Below are 23,005 nucleotides of genomic sequence, written 5' to 3'. Positions count from 1 at the left end.
AGATCACAGAGCCAGTATGAGTCAGAGATGGAATTTGAACCTATTTCTTCCTGACTGCAAGGCTAATAATAATGACGGCTAGCATTTACATAATGCTTACCGTGTGCCAGGCAGTGTGCTAAGTACTTTACAAATATTATCTCATTTGATACTAGGGGAAGCAAGGTAGCTCGGTGGATAGAGTGCCAGGCCTGGAGTCAGGGAGACTCATCTTCCTGAGTTCAGACACTTACTAGCTGTGTGACCCTGGGCAAGTCACTTAACCCTGTTTGCCTCAGTTTCCTCATCTGTAAAATGAACTAGAGAAGAAAATGGCAAATCACTCCAGGATATTTGCCAAGAAAACCCCAAGTGGGGTCACGAAGAGTGGGACATGAACAAGAATGACTGAACAACAACTACAGCCCTGTGAGACAGGTGCCTTTATTGTGCCCACTGAGGTTACTTGAGGTAAACAGGGTGAGTTATTTGCCCAGAGTCATGGAGGTAGTAAGTTTCTGAGGCCAGATTTGAACTGGAGTCTTCCTGACTCCAACCCTAGCACTTTATCTATTGTTCCACCTAATGCCTCTCTAGCCACTATAACATGCTGTTTCTCTGTTTATAAAGTGTATGATGCACTTGTAGGATCATATACTTATGTATGCATATACATATACATATATCATGGAGCTGGAACCTCAGAGGACATCTAGTTCAACGCCCTCATTTTTTTTTGCACATGAAACTGCGAATCTATTATGTGCAACTTTCTATTCCTTTTAAATATATAATAAAGTTATCATGTAAATTTCTTTTTTCTTTTTTCTCTTTTTTCCTTCCCTCCCCCCACTCCAGAGATGGCTAGCGTTAGACATAAATAGGTAAATATATGTAAAATTATTTCATACATCTGTTTATCAGTTCTTCCTCTGGATGCAGATAGTATCTTTCTTCATACGTCCTTTCTACAAATAAAGAAATTGAGACTCAGAGAATTCAGTGACCTGCTCAAGGCTGCTCACCTAATTAGTGTCCAAAGTGGGATTTGAATCCAGGTCCCCTTGCTCCAGGGCCAGAGCTTTTTCCACTGTACCACACTATTTCTATAATGTTTCCATGGACACTTGTCATCTCACTCTCCCTCCCTACCCATCCTCCCTGTCTATTTTAGCTCTTTTTCCATCAACTAGAAAGAAATGGGCCCGAGTCCCACCAAATGCCAGAGCGTAATGCAGAGCTCTGCTGAATTTGTAGCATGAAGCCTGTCACCGCTTAGGCCCACTTGATCAGCTTTGACAGGCAGCATGGAGAAACCAGAAACCTTCATGACAACCAGAAGAGCAGGCAGGCTGCAGGGCTTCTGTTTATACACATGTGTATCTTTTATCCAAGTGCAAAATTCCAGTGACTCAAAGTAGAGAGTGGTTTTCCATGCCTAAAGATACAGGCATGATGGAGTGAGAAGCTGCCCTGTCCCCACAAGTGCAGGGTGGGCTATAGTTTTTGTATTGTGGTTTTGTTTTGTTTTGAAATCCTTGTTTCATATCACTGTAACAGAGTTTAAAAGTTTCCCCAGTGAAAATATACAAACCGCCAAGACAAGTGCTTATATGGAGAATCCTCAAGCTTTGTTATAGATTTCTCATGTCTATGGCTCATCTTTTTTTTAAAGTTTTATTTTCTATTCCAAATTCTCTCCCTCCTTTCTCCCCTCCCCCATCTACTGAAAAGGCAAGAAATACCACAGCTCATCTTTTGAAGCTGAGGGCTGGTCTCTGCTTGTAGGGATGAGGGATGAGCCTAGGCTAAAACCCACATGAAGAATGGGATGCTTCGCAAGTTCTTTGGGGGCTGAGAGTAACTTCAGAGGGTCTTAACTGGCACCAAGGAAGCCTTACCTTTTCTGACAAGTCAGAATCAGGAAGTGGCTATTGTGTGCATGCCCATATGAAATAATGAAAAAGTATTTATTAAGCACCATGTGCCAAGCACTGTGCTAAACCCTAGGTATACAAATACAAAAGAGAGCTAGTCCCTGCCCTCAAGGAGGCTGCATTCTAACAGGGGGAGTCAACACATATAGGAAGTGGGTCCAGAGAAGGGTATTCTGGTCTAAGAGGTCATAGGGATGGTGGGTGCATAGAGCAATCCGTTGACATACCTTTTCCTAAGGTATTGGTAGTTTTGATTTGATTGTGGTTCTCAGAGAAAGTAGACGAGGTGGCTACACTTTCCTGGTGGTTGGGCCGAAAATGGCCTAGGGAGAGATGAGGGAATTGAGGACCCAGGGAATTCAGAATTAAGTGGCTAAGCTTCTGACTTCTGGGCTTGGTCTGCTTTGGGTGGTGGAACTGAGGTTCATCTAGCAGGAAACCGCCAGAGCTGAACCATGGAGAGAGAGAGGTACCTCTGACTGGAAGAGAAAATGATGGTAGTAGTGGGGAGAGGGGATAGTTGGAATAGGGATGTGGATGGATAAAGGCAAAGGGAAGGAAATGTTTCTTATGTATTAGTTCTTGGGAGACAGTGTGGTGCAGTGGAAGGAGCTCTAGTTTTGGAGTCAGAAGACTTGGGTTCAAATTATGCCACCTGGGCCTTAGTTTCATCTGTAAAATAAGGGAATTAGACTTTATGGCTCCTTCTTGCTCTAGATCTGTGATCTTATTTTTTTTATTTTGTGAACTAGTCTCAATTAATAAAAATGTTGATAAAAGATCAATTAATTGCTACTCTTTGGGTTTGGTCAGTCAGCCAATCCAACTCTTTTCCTGGGATGGTAGAGATGGAGTTGGTTGCAAACTGGAATGCCAAATACAATGAGAAATCAGGTACTTGTGTGAAATTCAGGAATCAAGGGAAGACTGTCCTATAGGACCATCTTTAAGGTACCTCTTTGAATGGCAAAGGCATTTATTACAACCTCCCTTTTCAATGGCAACTTTTATTCAATTATACTTTTAGGGTTGCTGTCCAATGTTCTGGCCCCCAGTAAATCATCAAAACACCGAAGTAGGATGGGGGTAGAGGTAGATCATAGCATCATCATAAACCTAGAACTCAAAAACCTAAACACCTTCTAGTCCAACCCTTTCATCTTACAGATGAACACCTGGGATCCAGAGAGGTTAAACCACTTGCCCAAGGTCACACAGGTCAAACAGAGGCCAAATTTGAACCCAAGCCCTCTGACTTCCGAGTATCCTTTTCACTGCACCCAGCTGCCTCCTTTTTGAAGTGAAAAGGAAGAGGGTTATTGTCTGAGGTGGTTGAAAGTTCTCTAGTCTGAAGCCTGGGAAAGAGAGATAAAATGGAAAGGAAATGAGGTTGATTAAAGAACCTTTTTATCGTGTGTGTGTGTGTGTGTGTGTGTGTGTGTGTGTGTGTGAGAGAGAGAGAGAGAGAGAGAGAGAGAGAGAGGAGTGAGGGCGGCAGGGGGAGAGAGAGAGAGAGAGAGAGAGAGAGAGAGAGAGAGAGAGAGAGAGAGAGAGACTGACTTTGGGTGCATATTCCCTTAGGCTCCCAATCAATGAGCCACTTATGGAAAAATGGATTGTTAATAATTTGCACAGGACTTGTTCAGTGCTCAAATGAGGGTTTTCTATACTGGGGATCTCACATGTATGAAACAGATTTGGCAAACACAGGGGCTACAGAAAAAGGGCTCTCGTTGCAACTTTTCATTTTACAGTTACAGAGGATAATTGAAGCCTAGAGAAGTTTACTTAGTCAAAGTCATACAGTTAATTAGTGGTAGAACTGTGACTTGCTATCTAGGTTTCCTGAGTTCAAGTCCAGATTTCTTTCCACTCAATTAGGGTCTAATGTAATCTTTTATCGCCCATTACTGTGTTAGTAGGTGTTATTCATCTGCTTAGTTAGCCATCACCTTATAAAACTGCTATAGGGCCCTAAGGGAATGGGACCGAGGATGCGTGTTTGGTTGTAGGGAGGTCAGGAGAGGTTGTTTAAGAAGGACATGGAGCACAGATAGGCCTTTGTTTCACATCTGGTGCCTGCCGTAGTGAGGGCCTGGTGCCTTAGGCAGCCAGGTAGTAAATGGGGAATGACATTAGAAGCAAAATTCAGTGGCCTTACAATTTGGCCCTTGGGAAAAGCTGGGGGAATCTCAGTGTAGTTGCCGGGCCTTTTCTCTCCATCCCATCAGTTTGCATATATCATTTAGCAGAATACATGGTGATTGAAGAGTAACTTGGTCAAAACTCTTAGGATTAATCATTGCAATTTCTGTCCCTTAAATTAACACTCAGTGTTTCTGAATTCTACTTCTGTCTTGAGGCCATTTTTAATACAAGGGGCTTGTTGGTCATCTGACACATACTTTTCAAATACCAGGTAGATTACTTCGAGCAGCTCTCCCAGTATCAATAAAGGTTCCTAAACATTCAGTGCAAAGGAAAAAAAAGATATATATATGCATGTATGAATATGTATATATATACAAATATATAATGTGCATATACATATACACAGGTGTGTGTATATATACATAAATATAATTTTCTCATATAAAGAATTAAAAATATACTGGAGAAAATTAATGGATTTGCTAAATGATCCAGGGTTAATTGTAAATTGTTTCATAGCTCTTAGAGGTTCCTAAAATGTATTGAGAATACTGCTAGATAATGATAGAATCAGAGAAGTTTAGTGGGGCTAGGGGTGGGGTGGGAGAATGGGTCTTAGACTATTAAAAATAATGCCTTCATCTGATATTAATTCTGCATGTATTTACTTAGAAAGACTATGGCTTAATAGAAAGGAAAGGAAAAAGGATGAAGGATCTGCTACAGAACTGCCGATGGAAGGAGCTATGCATATAAAGGGCAGAGAGATTCTGATCCAGCCCAGAATGGTGTGCGTCATTATGGGACAGATTTCTACATCCTGAGCTCCGTACCTACACCAAGAAAGTCACAGCATATATCTCCCTCCTCAAAAACAAACACCAAACCACTAAACACAAAAAGGAGCTAAAAACCAAATATACTGATCATATCAAAATGTGGTTTTCCTTCTCTATTTTAGTGAGATTCTGTGGCCAGATTTAGTTGCTTTCCAGTTAACATATCAGAAAGCATCTTGTTTGATCATTTCTCCTAATACTTAGTGAATCTATGGCTCATTGTTTGGGTTTTGATGGCTTAGAATGAGTGTAAATAGCAACTGTTTTCTACTCTGGCAGAAAACTTTAAGGGTCTTTCACTTCCAGATTGATTAGGCCATCTTTTGTCTTAATTCTTACAACAACAAGGCATCCAGAATTAGAAAGTTTATCAGCAATCATTATTTCCTGTCACCCAGAGAATCCATTTCTTGGACTTTTTGTATCCCAATAATTTGCCTGTTTTTTTCATAGCAATTAAGACTGTGAGATAAAATGAAAGGGATTGGGTTCTCCTCATCTCATAGAGAGCTGAAAGGGCCCTTAGAGGTCATCTAGTACAACCCACTCATTTTATTAGAAGTAGCATCTGAGGTCCACAGAGGCTAAGTGACTTGTCCAAGTTTCCACAGGAAGTGAGTGGCAGAAACAGGATTTGAATTCAGGCAGTTGTTGGCAATGTCAGAATTCAAACTGAGATCCCGTGACTGCAAATTCAGCACTCTCCATTGCATACCTTACATTGAGATGAGGACCCACATGTTCCCTTCCCTGTTATGTTTCTCAGTCCTACTTCATGTACTAATGAAAATAAAAGAGAATAGTTAATAACTTGACCAATACTCAGGCTTCATGGTTGATTTTCAGCATATCCGAATCAGGCCTAAAACTCGGGGAAGGAATTTTTGAACAACCCCGGAGAACTCCCTAGATTTGCTAACCTATCTGTCTCTAGACTTGACACATCTTTTCTAAGTACTTCCTTGTGCATCTTTTAAAAACAGCTATTTCCACAAGATCTCTATTACTTTTTTCATCATCTACACCTCTTTTCTTAATTTTCTTTCTTAAGGAACTCATTTCAAAAACAGTTCATTACCTCAGCCCTTTGAGGTCCTCACAGGATTATCTCTGGGTTTGTTAATGGGCCCATTCAACCCCCTACTCACAACCTAGCCTTGAGATGCCTGGAGAAACCATGGCAACCTATTTTGTAGACCTGGGAATAATACTAAGGTTAAAGATCTTTTTGAGGAACTATAAGGATCCCTTACCCAGGAAAGACTGTCAGAGTATTTAAAAAGCAAAATGATTGGACAACTTTGTTTTAGTTTTCCCATTCTGGATTACTGGAGATGGCCATTTAAGACTCCTTTTGGGTGCCCTCTTACCTAGCTGCATTTGGTCCTTTGCCAAATGAAGGTAGCTTTGCATTGAATGAGTCAATGGATGATGTAACTGCTCTGACTGGGATCTCAGGGGTCAATCAAATTCACCCCTCCTCATTTTAAAGTTAAGAAAACTGAGTCCTGAGAAGTCCTGACTTGTTGAAGGCCGCAGATAGTAAGCATCAGAGGCAATACTTGGACCAAAGTCTCCTGTCTCAAGAACCAGTGGACCTCTTTCCATTGTACTGATAAATCTGTGTCTGCTGTATTTTGATGCTAAAAGATCCCTTAAGAATTTTGTAAATATTTTGAGGGGTGCTTTTTTTGTTTTTGTTTTGTTTTGGAGACTGTGAGATCTTTGAGAATAAGAGCTATCTTTTACCTTTCTTGGTATCTACCATCCTTAGCACATAGAAAACGCTTCTTTTGTTGTTTAGTTGTGTCCAACTCTTCTTGACTCCATTTAGAGTTTTCTTGGCAAACATACTGGAGTGGTTTGCCATTTCCTTCTCCAGCTCACTTTACAGATGAGGAAGAACTGGGGCAAACAGAGTTAAGTGACTTGCCCAGGGTTACACAGCTGGTAAGTGTCTGAGGCCTGATTTGAATTCAGAAGGATAAGTCTTCTTGACTCCAAGCTCAGCCCTCTATCCACTGGCCACTTAGCTGCCCCTGCTTAGCGCATAGACGCAGGTTTGTTGACTAATTTACTATTTGGGTCTCCCTATATCTCCCAGTCTGTAAGTGCAGCCTATTCCCACTGCTGAAGCTTTGACTTCATCAATGGCCTCCCTCTTCCCTGAGGGCCTCTCCATGCCAGCACTTGACTTAATGTGAGCACCCAATTGACTTTAGCCCAACTGCATCTCAGAACTCCTGAACTCAAGTGATTTATCAGCCTTAGCCTCTCCTAGTAGTGGGGATTACAGATATGTACCACTAACCCAGGCTGAGTTTTCTAAATGTTGAGATGACTTTAATGCTACCTTCCTACTCTCTTATCTATTCACTAGCCTTCTTCCCACTTTTCCCCTCTCACTCAACCCCTCAAAAAATTCTTCACAGAAAGAAACGGGAACCATTTAATGAATCTGATGGTATAGCTGACCTCTTACTGGTCCTACTAAAATGTTATCTCCCAGAATGCATCCTCTTCAAAACTCTTTTTAACAGCTTAGGATACAAAACACCAGGGAAATACAGCCAAAACTTAGTGAATGAAGTATAATCAGCAGGAGTAATCTGGAAAAAAATTGTTCTTAGTGGTAATTTGGACACCTACTCTTTATGAGCAGGCTTGTTTTAGGCAGTGAATCTTAATGGCTTCATATCTTTAGTTTCTTGGATTCTGTTACTCAGCAACAAACAAGAGTAATTTTTTTAAATTCAATTTTATTTCTTAAATGAACAAAATTTTTTTCTCTCCCTTCTGCCTCCCCCCACCCTCACCAAAGAACAAAGAAAAAGAAAATGCTGTAACAAATAGAGATAATCAAGCAAAACAAATTCCTTCACTGGCCATGACTGAAATATATATATATATATATCATTCTACATCTCGTACCATCCTCTGGTTCATCATTGCATTTATGAGAGTTCTTAAATCTTTCAAAGTTTTTTGCTTTTTATAGTATTATTATTATATAAATTGTTCTGGTTCTGCTCACTTTATTCTTCATCAGTTCATACAAATCTTCCCTGGTTTCTCTAAAACTGTTCTTTTCATCATTTCTAATGTATAATAGTATTCCATTCCATACATATACCAAAGTCAGTTATTCCTTTCCCATTTGATTCAGATTCCTTTAGTTTCCAGTTCTTTGCCTACAAAAAAGCTTTTCTAAATATTTTTGTTCATATGGATTCTTCTCCACTTTTATGGCTTTGACGTTTAGGTCTATCTCTGGTTCAAAGGGTATTCACAGTTTGGTAACTTTGAGGGTATGTTTCCAAATGATTTCTAGAATGATAGGACGAGTGCCCAGCTCCACCAAAAGTGAATGTGCCTATTTTCTCTTAGCTCCTCCAACATTTGTCGTTTTCTTTCTTTGGACAAGTTTGTCAAACCTATGGATAGAGGTGGAACCTAAGAGTTGCTAGTTATAAATGATTTAGAGCATTTTTCACGTGGTTCTTGATAACTTAGATTTCTTATTTTGAAAATTGTTCATATCCTTTGACTATCAAATGTAGAATGACTTATTCTTATCAGTTTGAATCTATTCCTTACATATTTTAGAAACTAGGCCTTTGTTAGAGAAACTTGAGACAAAGATGTTTTGCCCGTTCAACTGTTTCCCTTCTAAGTTTAGTTACAATCATTTTTCTGGGCAAAAGTTTTAATTTTGTGGTATCAAAAGCATCCATTTTATCTCCTGGAATCCTATCTGTTCCTTGATTGACTATGAATTCTTCCCCTATCCATAGATCAGAGAGGTAATTTCTTCAGTGCTCCTTATTTGTTTATAATACCACCCTTATGTCTACATCATGTAACCCATTTGGAACTTATCTGGGTATATGGTGTGAATACTGGTCTATATCTAGTTCCTGCCAGGCTGCTTTCCAGCAACGTGGTTTCCTAATGAAACACTGAAGACTGAGAAATTGACCAATTTTCTTGGATTACAGGCCAACATCAGGCTTAAAGTATTGCCAAGTGGGATGACATAATCATAAATCAAGTGAGACCAACTGACTAATTCTATAAATGAAGAAATTAAGGAAGTTTTTTTTTTCAAATTTTGAAATATACTTTATTTTAACATTCATTTTTTAAAAAATTTGAAGGTCCAAAAATCTTGAGTTCTTTCCCTTCCTCCAGACTCTCCCCCGCCTATTGAGAAGGCAAGCATATGATATTAACTGTACATGTGAAATAATGCAAAACATATTTCCATATTAGCCATGCTGTAAAAAAGTAAGAGAAATAAAGTAAGTGAAAAAACTATGCTTCAATCTGTACTCAGAGTTAATCAGTTCTCTTTCTGGGTGTAGATAGCATTTTTCATTGTGAATCCTTTGAAACTGTCTTGGATTATTGTCTTCGTCAGAGTAGTTAAGTCTTTTATAGTTGATCATCATTAAAATATTGCTGTTGCTATTAATGTTCTCCTGATTCTGCTCTCTTCACTTTGAATTAGTTCATAGAAGTCTTCCCAGGTTTTCCTGAATTCGTCCCCATTGTTTCTTACAGTACAATAGTATTTCATCCCAACCATATACCACATGATTGTGGTATATTTCCCAACTGATGGATATCCCTTGAGGGAGGTTAAATGACTTGTTTAAGATGACATATATAGTAAATGTTAGAGGTGGTATCTAAACACACTCACTACCATACTCTTTATTCTGTACTATGCTACATCTCCAGTGAATCCCAAGTCCTCTACCCTACCTTTTGGATAATGGTGACCGGAGCAAAATCATAAAGGAAAGGAGAGTTAGAGCATAAGATCATAGATTTAGACCTGGAAGCCATCAGAAGCCATCTGTTCCAATCCCTAGTTTTTTTACACATGAAGAAACAGATGCCTGTTGAAAAGGAGTGACTTCCCCAGATCATACAGACAGTACATGGCAGATCCAGAATGGCTCACCATCCATGTGACTTGAACAGATCTTTTCACTTCTCTTCCTCCCTTTTCCCTGCCATAAATTGAAGGGATCCTGAGATCCCTTCTAGGTCTTTATCAATGATGTTAAATAACTGAATAGAAAGAAAAGAATTGCAAAATCAAGATCTCATTGTGCTTTTACTTCTCCTATTATACCTTTTGCTATCAATGCCATCTTTCCATTCTTCTAAGCCTCACTCAATGATACTAACCACTGGAGTCTTGGCTCTGGAAGTGGGTCCTATATTGTGGGAAGTTGTCAGCAAGTATATCCCTACCATTAGTAGCCCACTGGCCCAGACCTCCTGTCCTATTCCTGGCCCTTGGCCATTTCTCTGGTAAGGCTTTTGGGGGTTCCTTATAGCCTGATTGTGCTTAGAACACCATAAATATTCCTTCAGTCCCAGAGTTTGTACCAGTACAGTTGGTTAGACTGGCTTGGAAATTAGCATGTAAAAAATTGTTGAATTCTGCTGCCCAGTCTTCCCACTCTCCTACTTTATCTGAAGACCTGAATTTAAATCCTGTCTTTGACACCGTGTAATCCTGGACAAGTCACTTAAATATCAGTATATCTCAGACTCAGTTTACTCATCTGCATAATGAAAGGGTTCGACTGGATGACCTCTAAAGAAGGACTCTCACAACTCTAAATATGTGGTCTTATGATCTGTGCTAAGTAGGCATCTCCAGTCAGGGAACTGGCCATCTGGAGTACATTACAGTGCTATACAAGACTATGTGTGAGTGACAAGAAGAGTTGCTGCCTGGACGGTCATGCTGGCATTTGAGATTTGGGCATTGATGGGGGCCACAGGGTAACAGCAGTTTGGATCCATTTTTATCCATGCTTAAAAAAATATTGAGCATTCCCTTAGAAAGATCTAGGGCCCCAGAGAAGCTGTCTGCTATGGGTTGGCTCTCAGGTTGCATCAGAATGAGCATGGGGAATAAAGCCTATCTTATTACCCACCAAGCATTCCAGGGATTTAGTCACCCTTTGATAAGACTGGCAGCAGCCTCTGAAGATCTGGGTTCCTCTGACCCAGAGTGCTTTGGGAACAACTCATCAGAAACCACATCTTGTCAAGGGCCAAAGCTCTGATGAAAGGCTCAGTAATTAATGCCCACTTGAGAATAGCAGGGTTACAACTTGGCCTCTTCTGACTCCCCAGCTGTTAGTTCTGAAACTGGTAGAGGGGGGCACCAAAACTGTGGGAGAGCTAGTCACGTCCTTGCAGATGCCAAGGCTAATGTCATCGTGGTAAGACGGTCATGATGTCTTGGAGGAGTTGAAGGCTGCCTAGTTCATACCCCTACCAGAAGCATGAATCAATCAATCAACAAATTATTAAGTAAGCCCTTTTTATGTGCCAAGAAGACCTGTAATAGAAACTGAGGAAACAAGGATGAAGAAAAACTAAGTAGGAAACAGTTCCTACTCACAAGGAGCTGACAACCTAGCGGAGGAGACAAGTACATGTGAAAATAGACAAAATATAAATGTACAGTTAATAAATACACGTAAAGATGAAGTATTTGGGGAAGGAAGGTTCTAGCAGTTGAGAGATTGGATAGGGGATGGTTGTGCTACAACAGTAGCATCTCTCCAACTTTTTGGTCTCTGAACCCTCTTACGCTCTTAAAAATCACTAAGGTTCTTTGAAAAGAGTTTATATTAATGTGGGTTATATCTATTGTAGTTTGCCATATTAGAAATTTAAAGCTTCCTAGAGTTAATATGAAAATAGTTTTGACCCTTGTCTTTCTCAGAGGCACATGTAGCAGACTAGGTCCCTTATTCCTGAAGAGACATAGTTCCCATGTGAGGTTTTACTGTTTTCATTTAAAAGCTCTTAGAATTTCAATAGTTGAAGAGACCTCCAAGGGCATCCAGGTTGAAGAAATATCCTCTTTGCCATATTCCAGAGAAGTGATCATTCAGTCACAACCTGAAGACCTCCAGGGAAGAGGAACTCACTACCTAAAGGCAGACCATTCCATTTTTGGACAGCTCGAATGCCAGGAAGTTCCTCCTTGCCAATTCCTTCTTTTTGTAACTTCTCTGGGGCCAACGAGTCCAAGTCCAATCTCTGTCCTACCTGCTAGCATTGTGAATGCTTCCTTAAAGGTATCTTCTTCCTCCTCTTCTCTAGGTTCAACATCCCCAAAGGGCTGGAGCAGATGCTAACTATGATCACATGAAGAAAAGTAAATGAGAAAGAGTAGACAGAAAATCTTAATGGGAACTTAGAGAGAATATCTGAAATAGTGTTAGGATACTTTGTGCATTACACTTAATTAAATTTGTAAGCAAGATTAGTTGTTTGTTTTGATGCTCAGTGTTGAGGTTTAAATACAACATTGAAAAAGTAACACATTAGGAGAATTAAATAAAAAAGTCTCTGAGAAATATAAACTGGACCAGTAGTAAATAAGACCTAAGTTCAAATTCTAACTCAGATACTTGCTAGCTCTTGGGACCCTGAGAAATCACTTAACCTCTGTGAGTCTCAGTATTTTCATCTAAAAGTGGGGATGATAATAGCATTTGTTATCTCAGAGTTATTTTGAGGATCAATTGAGATAATAGATAAAAAGGGTTTTGTAAAACTCCAAAGCACTATGTCATTGTGACCTGCTATTATTATCGTTAGCATTAACTCATCAATCTTTTTTCCAATCATTTTTTACATTTCCAATCTTTTTTTGCAATCATTTTTTACAATCATTATCTGGAACCACCTATCAATGGGACATCATGATAGTATTAGCAATACTCACTAAGAAAAGGGGAGCCTTTATTGCAGTCCTTCTTCTTGAATTTCAGTTGTAATTTTGACATTTCAAGTGCAAGCCTCATCTATTCCCATGCCCCCACCATGCCAGGCCAGGCAGTGTCCTCCATTTAGTTGAAAGAGAACTTTCTGCTCAGCTGATCATGAAGCTAGCCGGGCTGAAATGCCAGAGACTCGTTGACAGGAATTCTTGCTTGGTGAGGTCTGGATGCACTCCAGAGACTTGACAAGGCCATTGGGCACCTGGCCAGAGGAGAGGCCATCCAGGCCCGTGGAGTTGTGCCTTATACTTAAGTGACTTTCCCTAGGGGAGAAAAGAGGGATGTAGAGGTTTAATTCAGTGGCACAGAGATTGGTAGCAAAGCCTGTGAGTTCACTACAGCTGACCCTTCTTAAAGATGTGACGCCCTGTGTATATATCATGTATATACATTGGCCCAAGAGTTTTTGGGCTGGGAACCCAGAGGTATCAGGTAAATTGAAAAGAGGGAAGAAAGAAGTAAACACTTAACTCACGAGAGTTTGATAGGCTTGTAACAGGTGCTCTATTCCAGGGCAAGATCTGGGCATCTTAGATTTTGTTTTTAAGGGATGCCATTATCATTAGGAAGTTTGGCTGCTATTTAACTTTACATATCTGTCTATTATTTCAGTAGGATTTGCAGTGGGTTTCAGAGATGCACAGTTTCCTAAGGACTATTGACCTTTAAAAAATCTTATGCTTGTACAATCAATCTATAAGCATTCACAGAGTAAAGCAGGTGAATATTGCTAGACTGTCACTATCCTGGAGAAAAGGGTCGAGTCACGATATATTGCAAAGGTGTAATCAGTAAGACTTGGTAGCTGCTTGGATGTGGGAGAAGAGTCAAAAATGACTGGGAAGATGATGGTGCTGTCAGTGGAAAGAGGCAGGTCACTTAACATTGCAGAGCCTTAACTTCCTCACCTACAAAATGTGGATAATAATGCTTCCCTACCTCCCTGACAGGATTGTTGTGAGGAAAGCACTTTGCAAATGTCATCAGGCTGCATGAATTTGAGCTAGATGTTACCTAACCTTGAACAAGGTGCTTAAACTCTCATATGTACATGGGGATAATAATGCCTGATCCACTTTCCTCGTAGGGTTGTTATGATAGAGTAAGATAGATGTAAAAATGCTTTGAAAAGTTAAAAGTTTTCATATATGTACATATTTATACACACACACGTATACATATGGAGACACATACACATCTGTATATATGTATGTATGTAGTGATATACATGTTTAAACATATTTTAGTCTAGACTGCTGATTTTGTGAGTATAGTCAATTTCTGGTATGGAAACTCCTACCCAAGGGCATTATCAGAATGAATCACAACCTTGTGGACAAGAAGCTTAGTGACTAGATTGCCATAGACATTGGATAGTTTTAGAAAGTTGCCTGTGGCACGGTAAATACCTTGCCCATGGTCACAAAGCTAGTGTATGTGAGAGGTAGATTTTGAACCCAGATCTTTCTGTTTTCATATGATCATTTCTATGTCTACTACACAACATTTCTTGGTTGTTCCCCATGCCTAGGACATGCCACTTCTCACCTTCACCTTTTATGATTCGTAGTTTCTTTTAGAGATCGACTTGGGACCTTTCCTGATCTCCATAACTACTAGTGACTCCTCCTTAAATTATTTTGTATGTATGTATTTCTTTCGTGCATACTTATTCATATTTATGTCTCCCCTTATAGAGTGTAAGCTCCTTGAAGGAAGGACCTGTTTCATTTTTGTCTTTGAATCCCCGGCACCTAGCACCATACTAGATGCCTAATGAATGCTTATATATTGATTGTACATGCATAAGATTTTTTTTTTTTTAAGAAAAGGTCAATAGTCCTTTGGAAACTGGGCATCTCTGAAACCCATAGAATCATAACCTGTGATTAATCATGCATTAGTGGTGGATTTGCAATGATAATGATAATTATATTATATACCTTATATGTGGGTGCTCTGCTCAAAGGAATGTAAATTTTGATTGATGAAACCTCACAAGATTCCCTGGGATTTACAGCTAGATGTCTTTCTTAAGGACCATGCCTTAAACCCAAATCATTCTGACTCTCATTGATTGGCCTGTTGTCACAGCCCAAACCCCACGTGGTCATTGTTTTTGGGCCCTGATGGCTCAGAATAAATGTAAATAGCAACCCTTTCTGTTTTGGGCTGGAAACCCTGAGGGTCTTCCCTTCCCAGATTGATTTTTTTTGACTAGGTAGAAGAGGCCATTCTTTGCCTCATTTCTTACCTAACTTTAATCACTAAATGGGCACTTCCTCAGTCAAACTGAGACCTGAGAAAGACCTTAGCTTAAAAAGGCCAAGGTCTCCCACTACATCCTGGCCCATCTCCAGTCATCCCAATCTATATCTGGCCACTGGACCCAGATAGCTCCGGAGAAGAAAGTGAGGCTGGTGACTTTGCACAGCCCTCCATTGCTTAAATCCAATTCACTTGCAAGTCATGGCATCACCTTCCTCATGTCATGGTCTTCTTTAACAAACTATTATAATAGCTGGCATTTATATAATGTTTTATGGTTTGCAAAGTGCTGTACATATATTAACTCATTATCCATTATTTTACATGAGGAAACTGAGTCACAGAGAGGTTAAGTGACTTGCCATTAAGTGTCTAAGGCCAGATTTGAACACAGGGCTTTCTACTCTGAGTCCTTCATTCTCTCCAGTATACCACTTAGTTGTGTTTCTCCTTCCCACACATACCATAATACATACTATCAACCAAGAGGAAGTGTGGTAGGTAATCCAACACTCTGCTGCTTCACAAATCTTTTTTTTAATACCTAGACAAAAATAAGAGTTTCAGGGGGCCCCAAGAGAGTGCTTGGTTATGATAGAGACAATCTTGTTCTTGTCTCCATTCCAGACAAAGAGTACTTAAAGGAAAAGGAGAAGTTAGAGATGGAGTTAGCAGCAGCACGTACTGCTAGCGAGGATCAGCGAAGGCATATTGAGATCCTGGACCAGGCTCTGAACAACGCTCAAGGCAAGGTCGTCAAACTGGAAGAAGAGGTGAGATCTTCTACGACTCCAGTAGGGGAGAGGCTAGGAAAGACTGAGCCAAGAGGACCTCCAGCTTGGCTCTCTTCATCTGGCCAGTTCAACTCCAGTCCTTAATTGGTGCCAATTTTGAAGCTGTTATGGGGAGGGGGAGATGGTAAATGGGGAAACCTCCCAAATAAAAATAATCCAAATTGAGTTTATATAGCTCCAAGCCAGACAAACTGTAAGAGGCAGCTGTGATTGCGAGCATTAATGAGCCTAAAACCTTTAACACGAGAACCAAGGAGTTGTTGAGTATCCAGCTGGAAATGAGCATGGAGCCAGGAAATCATCAGGACTTGCAAAGATAAAACAGTCTTGGAATAAATTTGGGAAATATGCAACTGCTGTGTCTTTTGGACTTCAGTCTCATTTAAATTACACAGAATAAGGCGAATGTCTTAAGAAGAAAAGAGGTGGGGTGGAGGAAAGGTTTGCAGAGGGGGAGAGAATCAGATGAAGGACTACAGTGTACAGCAGAACTCTATCCGGTTTTGGGGATTTGGCCCAGCCATTCCCAGAACTATGGTCCAGGAAATTCTGACCCTTCTCAGGCACCATGTTGTTGACATTTTCTAAAGGAAACAAACCTTTCTAGGTTTAAAAAAAATTTTTTTAAATGAATACTGCTCCTTTAAGCCTAGCTGGGTGGGGATGGAATGATTTCCTCCTGAGGCCCTAGATGGGGAATCAGAAAGGAAAAAGGACAGATAGAAGGAGGAAGTAGGAAGACAGAGGCCTGGCCTATCAGTGGCATCTGATACCTGAGGCTCTTGCAGCTCTGTAACCAGAGGCTTTCTCACAATGAATGGCACCCTTGTGGACAAGGAGCCCATCTCATAGAAGAAGAAGCATCTCAGAATCTTAAGTAGCACAGATGCTCTATCGAAAATACCTCCTACAGCCAGTGAGCAAGAGTGGGGGGATGGCAGAGTAAGAGTACCCAATATGGAGTCGGAAGACCCAGAATTTAGCACAGTGGGTATCAGATAGTAGGCACAAATGCCTAAAATCAGTCAAGCAGTTTATCAGCAAGCACTTATTAAGTATCAGCTATATGCCAGGCACCATGCTAGGCACCGAGGATACCAAAGCAAAAAATAAAAAGAACAAAAACCAAACAAATGCTTATTGATGATTTGACTGGTTGACCTGGATTCAAATGATGGCTTTGCCACTTACTCCCTGTGTGACTTTGGGCAGGTCCTACCCCTTCTCTGGTCCACAGTTTCTTCATCCGTAAAATCAGGCATCAGACCAGACTTCTCCAGCAGGCTTTAGATGACTTTTCAAGCAGGCTCCTTCCTGCTTGGAACCTATGCCATGAGAAAACAGCTGCAAAAAAGTAATTGCTGAAGTCATTGGGGGTGGTGCCTGGGGTAGCAGAGACACCTTTCTGGTGGGCTGTGAAAAAGACAGAGATTCCCTGCTTGAGGCTAGTGGGGTGGGGCGGAGAAGAGGTGATGCTCATGTGAATTTCTTGGCATATGAGGTTGTACCTTTTGTTGGCGATCCAGGCAATTGGAAGGGCCATAGGGCCATATTGGTGAAAGAAACAAAACCTTGAAACTGTATGTGAACTTCTGAAGAAGGTCTGTAAAATCCCCATGGCCGGACAATCCTTTGTAGCAAAGAGTCCTGTACATTACAAAACATGGGCAGGGACTGCCTGCCCTTCAGGAAAGTTCTCCACCTCGTAGAAGCTCAGCCATGTCTCAGGATGTTCTGGAAGATGCTGAGCCTACTGGCCTCTCCATGCCAGGCCTGTTACTTTTTCATGGCTTCCTCTCTGACAAGGATTTATAGCCTGTCCAGAGAATGAGAAGCTCCTGACTCCAACCAAGGCCCACAGTTTTTCCTTTTACCTCATTTGAGTTTCAGCTCCCCAACTATTAAGATCTTTTCATAGGATTATATATTTAGAGCCAGAGGGGACCTCAGAGGTCATCTGGTCCAATCACTCTCATTTTAGAGATGAAGAAACTGAAGCTTGGCCCTGATTAAGGTCACATGGGTAGGTAGTAAGTGGTAGAGCCAGAATTTGAACTCAGGGCCTGTGACTCTCAAGTTCCACTTTTTCTACCATACTAAACTACCTGTAATTTAGAGGTGGTGGTTCCAGAATGGTGAAGGCATGGAAAGACTCTATGTTTCGGTCCTGCAAGCACCAAGGTATTTCCCAAATATGTTGCTTGTAATACTATAGACGGTATAGAAGTTTGTCAGCTAAGCAAATCGTAGCCAGAAATGGTTATTAGACCTGTTGATGGGAAATTGGGTAGATCTAATGGATAGATTGTTCATCCTTAGCATCATCAAATGCACTTTCCACACTTTATAGTTATTATTCAAGGCAAGATGCTCCTTGAAAGGCAGAATGATGGAGCTGTTAAAAAGCTGGAATCAAGAAGGCCTGGATTCAGATCTTACCTGTGAAACTTGCTAGTTCCGTGAAGATGGGCAATTCATTGATTCTTCCTGAATCTCCATTTCCTCATCTCTAATAGGAGGGCTTGGACCAGCTCACCACTAAGGCCCCTTCTAGCTCCAAAGCTGATTCCCAAATCATATGTGGTCCTCAAAATATTTTGGTCTGAAACTCCTCTATTTAAGCTAGTTAGAGCCAGGTCCTATATAAACAATCGTTGCTGTGACTGGGGTATAGAGAGACCACTTGTTATAATGGAATGGGCATTGGTCGTATATGCACAGGTCCTGAGTCCAAGGGCTGGCTTGTCATTTATTAGTTATGTGATCACTTCTGAGGCTCAGTTTCTTCATCTGTAAAGTGGGAATGATACTGGGACTACATACCTCGCAAGTTGGGAAAAGTGCTTTGTAAACTGTGAAGCACCATGAAAGTGAGTGATTATTGGGCTCATAAAATTTAGAACTGGAATGAACTTTAGAGATCATAAAATAATAAATTTAGAGCAAGACAGGATTGTACAGTTCATCTGCATAGGCAACCTCCTCCTCTTACAAAAGAGGAAACCAATTTGCCCAGCCAGGATCCAAATATGGGGTGCTTTGGATCCAATGCTCTTTTTTGTACTGTCTTAGCTGCTTCATATATGATGCCCCCTCTCTTCTAGGGTGACATCTAAAGCATCCCTGGTGCCAAGTATATCTTCTTAGAAGTTTCTCTAATCAATCAGAGAGTAACCATGATCTGGCTCCCATTTTAATCCTGTTGTGTTCCCTAACCTCAATAGTTCCTCATTCCCAGGGCCTAAACGCATAGCTCTCAGTAACCCAGAAGCATGGGAGGAGGAGTATAGGATGAAAACCGACCTGAAAAGCAGGCTTAGAGCAAGCCTTAGAAGTGCCTGTCCCCGTGCCTCTCTGAAAGGTCAGGAGTGGCTCGCATCCCACCAGCAGCTCCTATTAGGGGAGGTGATGCCCAGTGGGGTTAGACTCTTTGCTGAGGCCAGGATCTCTCTCAGGATTCAACTGCTGGTTTGCAGAATCCTCACATAGCAGGGAGCCCATAAATCACTTACATGTACAAACACGAGGAGGTCAGAACAGCTTGAATTTATACTCTGAACCAGCCCCAGGCATCTCCATGGCCAGGTGCCGAATGACAGGAAATAGCATCTGGTTTCTCAGGGCTGGTTTTGTGTAGCCATCTCAGTCTGATTTTGAGTATCAGCTAATTCCCAGGATGTATATGCCTGCGATTTATGTCATTAACTAATCTGCTGCATGGGAAGTATGCTCTGGTGATTACGTGGGGCAATTGGGAGTCTAGAGGCCCTGGTCATATTCCAGGCAACCTTTCTGATGTGTTTGCCTTGACTTTCCAGAAGCCTGGGCCTCAGTCTCCTTACTCGTATGTTTTGTTTATTTATTAAATATGAAACTTCTCCTCTTCCTTCTTGAGGGGTTAGCAATTCATTGTCTTTAAGGTGCTTTGGAACCTTTGATAACCTTTGGGTAAAGGTGCTCTCCAAGAACCAGACATTGCCCAGACTCACTGTCATTATTAAGGATTTAATTAAGCCTTGTGCTAACTGCTGTACAAAACTAGATAAAAGGATATATTCCCTGCCCTCCAGGGTCTTAAAAATATGAATGTCAAATATGATAACCCTTTTGAGCAATAGCTTGGAGAAATGGGTAGAGGAAAGCTCTTAATTACTTCTCATATATATTAGCTATGACCATGGCCAAGTCACTTAGCTTCTCAGTTCTCCAGGAAGTTCAAAGATAAATTACAAATGAATTGCTGCAATCTGCATCATTGGATAGAGTTTCCACATTGAGTTCCCCCTTCTCCCCCCGAACCCAACCAATGACAAAAAGAGTCAAAAAACAGGAGTGAATACGGCTTCTAAGCATGATAGTGACCATTGTCTGATGCTAATTACCCTTCAAACACAGTCTACATATGCCTGCCTATATCTCTGCTGATTGAAATCCCTCCTCAGAGGTGCACCTCAGAATTTGCCTCCTCCATGAAGCCTTCCCTAATTTTTCTCTTTCCCCACTGAAAGTTTACTTACCTTCCTTAGATTTTTATAGACCATTTTATATTTTTCCTTTGCTCATACCCAATTCTACCTTGATCAGGCTTGCTTGTGTATATGCTCTGCCCCCCATTAGACTGCAAGTTCCTAGAGGTCAGGATTGTGTTTCTTTCGTCTTTGTATACTCAACATCTAGCATAAGGTCTGGCAGCACAGTACACCGTAGGTGCCTAATAAATGTTATAGCTGTCTGGTGAATTGAACCCCTCCTCCTCTTGTTCTCTTTTTTCTTCCTCTCAGTTACGGAAGAAGCAAGCTTATGTGGAGAAGGTAGAGAAGCTGCAGCAGGCCCTGACCCAACTGCAGGCTGCGTGTGAGAAGAGAGAGCAGATGGAGCGAAGGCTGAGGACCCGGCTGGAGAGAGAGCTGGAGGCCCTGAGGATGCAGCAGGTAAGAGGCGACTCTGGGTCCCCAGCAGCCTCAGCATCCCACGGGCTGGTGGATGAGATCATCCCCCTGGCCTAGCCATCATAGGTCAAGAGATGGAAGAGAGCTCAGAGGTCATCTGGGCTACTCTCTCCTTCCACAGATGAAGAAAGTGAGGCCTGAGGAAGCCAAGTAGAGAATGAGGGCAGCTAAGTGGATAGAGTGCTGGCCCCGGAGTCAGAAAAACCTGAATTCAAATCTAGCCTCAGACTTTCTAGCTATATGACCTGGGCAGGTCAGCAAATCTTTGTTTGCCTCAGTTACCTCAATGGTAAAATGGGCATAATAAGAGCACCTGCCCCCCAAGGTTGTTGTGAGGATCAAATGAGATAGTATTTGTGAAGTGTTTATAGCACAGTGCCTGGCATGTTGTAAGCATGTAGCAAATCCTTCTTTTTTCTTCCTTCCTTGTTTCCTTCCTTCCTTCCTTCCTTATTTCTTTCCTTTCTTCCTTCCTTCCTTCCTTCCCTCCTTCTTTCCTTCCTTATTTCTTTCCTTTCTTCCTTATTTCCTTCCTTCCTTCCCTCCTTCTTTCCTTCCTTATTTCTTTCCTTCCTTCCTGCCCTCCTTCCATCCATTATATTAACCTCTAATTATTTCTTACCCATCAGACTTTCCCTTATTAAAAAGGGAGGATTAAAGATTAAAGAGATTAACAAAAAATGCAGTTCAGCAGAACTATCAGTTAATCTTTCAGAATAGTTAACTCAAAAGATTCATGTCTACTTTCTGTAGAATGGAAACTCCATGAGGGAAGAGACTATTTTTGGTTTTGTTCTTGTATCCATGGCCTTTAGCATAGTGCTTGGGCATTGTGACTAGTAAATGTTTGTTGAATGAATGAATGAGGGGTTGAATGATTCTATATTCAAATACCATCTCATTCAGTGTTGGACATAAATGAGAGTTCTTCTGCTGCTCTTCCTCCTCTGTGAACATGAGGCTGCTATGAATAAATCCATAATAAAATTTAAAAATTATCTCCATCGCATATGCACCAACCTCTTGTTGGTAGGTGAGCATGATGTATGGTGAATTATGGGTAAGCAGAGAACACAAAAGTCCAAATTCAGGACCCTGGGGTCTCCTCTGGAGATCTGCGCTTTCATAGTGGTTCTTACCAAAGTGCTTGTAAACACCTGAAAACACAGAGAGCAACCAGTCTGGCTTTCTGATTAGAACTGCATGTAATTTACTCTGGTATGGGTATTTTCCAGAAGGTTGGGGAGTCTTAGAGGATATTCTCAGAATATCAAAGGCCCACATCACTTTTTCATAGACCTTGCCGCACTACAACAGGGTCTGTCTCTTCTGTCTACAATACTTTGAATCTGTCTCATGGCATCTGTAGCACTTAGATTCTCTGTCATGTTGTTCTCTCTTGTTTCCTTAAAGATATTTTGTTCTCCTGATCTCCTCTCACTTCAGCTAGATTATAAATTACTGGGGGGAACAGTACTGGGTGTACAAGTAGGCATTTTATGTATAGTTGGTGGCAAAATTCTAAGAATACATTTCAGTATCCTAACCAACTGGGATTGGATTTTTCCTTCTACACAAGGTCCTTGGGAGGCTTAACTAAGATAATATACAGAAATATCAGTTATTATTTTGTTTAATTGATATTCATTGTGGCATAGTTTATCGAGGGGCACCCTTGGAAGTTGGTAAGACTTGGGTTCAAGTTGTGCCTTAGACACATAGAGTCTATGTGACTGTGGGCAAATAACTTAATGCCCTGGGTAATTCTTAAGATTGTAAACTACGGACAAGTTGCTTATCTGCATTAGTGAAGGGAATTTTCACCCTGGGAGTTCTCTACCCTGACAAAATGATAGGTCTGAACTCCTTCCCCCCAAAACAATTAGAATTATCCCTTTCACATTATGGTGGTTGGGGCATGGTGCCTCATCATCTGGAAAATCCACATAAAATTTTTCGGCCCTCCCTTTGTACCAGAGAAGGTCTGCATTTTTTCTTTTTCTTTTATAGGGTGTTTACAGTATTAAAAGATAAAATATGCTGATATTATGCAACACTATACATATATTTAATGCTTTTCTGAGTTTCTAAACTTTTTCTGTGTTGTCTGCTGGCCTTTGCATGTTGTCTGTAGCTTCCGCAAAACTCTCCAAAATTTCCCATTTAATTTCTTACACTGAGCCACGATATATCAAAACCATGACGGGGAAAGTTGCAATGTGGAAGGGATAACTGTATTACCTAGACTATACAAATTAGATT

General features: G+C 40.9%; 1 protein-coding gene across 1 annotated transcript in view; it reads left to right on the top strand.

Moving 5' to 3' along the window:
* The window catches only part of AMOTL1 (angiomotin like 1), a 166,349-nt gene that overhangs the window by 111,745 nt on the left and 31,599 nt on the right, over positions 1 to 23,005 (top strand). The window contains exons 7-8 of the mRNA XM_036744064.1: positions 15,628 to 15,773; positions 20,576 to 20,725. Of these exons, the coding sequence (XP_036599959.1) occupies positions 15,628 to 15,773; positions 20,576 to 20,725 (296 nt within the window). The remainder of the gene's footprint in view (positions 1 to 15,627; positions 15,774 to 20,575; positions 20,726 to 23,005) is intronic.

The sequence above is a fragment of the Trichosurus vulpecula genome, chromosome 2 (assembly GCF_011100635.1).
Source record: "Trichosurus vulpecula isolate mTriVul1 chromosome 2, mTriVul1.pri, whole genome shotgun sequence".
In the NCBI taxonomy this organism is placed as follows: Eukaryota; Metazoa; Chordata; class Mammalia; order Diprotodontia; family Phalangeridae; genus Trichosurus; species Trichosurus vulpecula.
The sequence above is the reverse complement of the archived record's forward strand: the minus strand, read 5'-3'. Positions and strand labels throughout refer to the sequence as shown.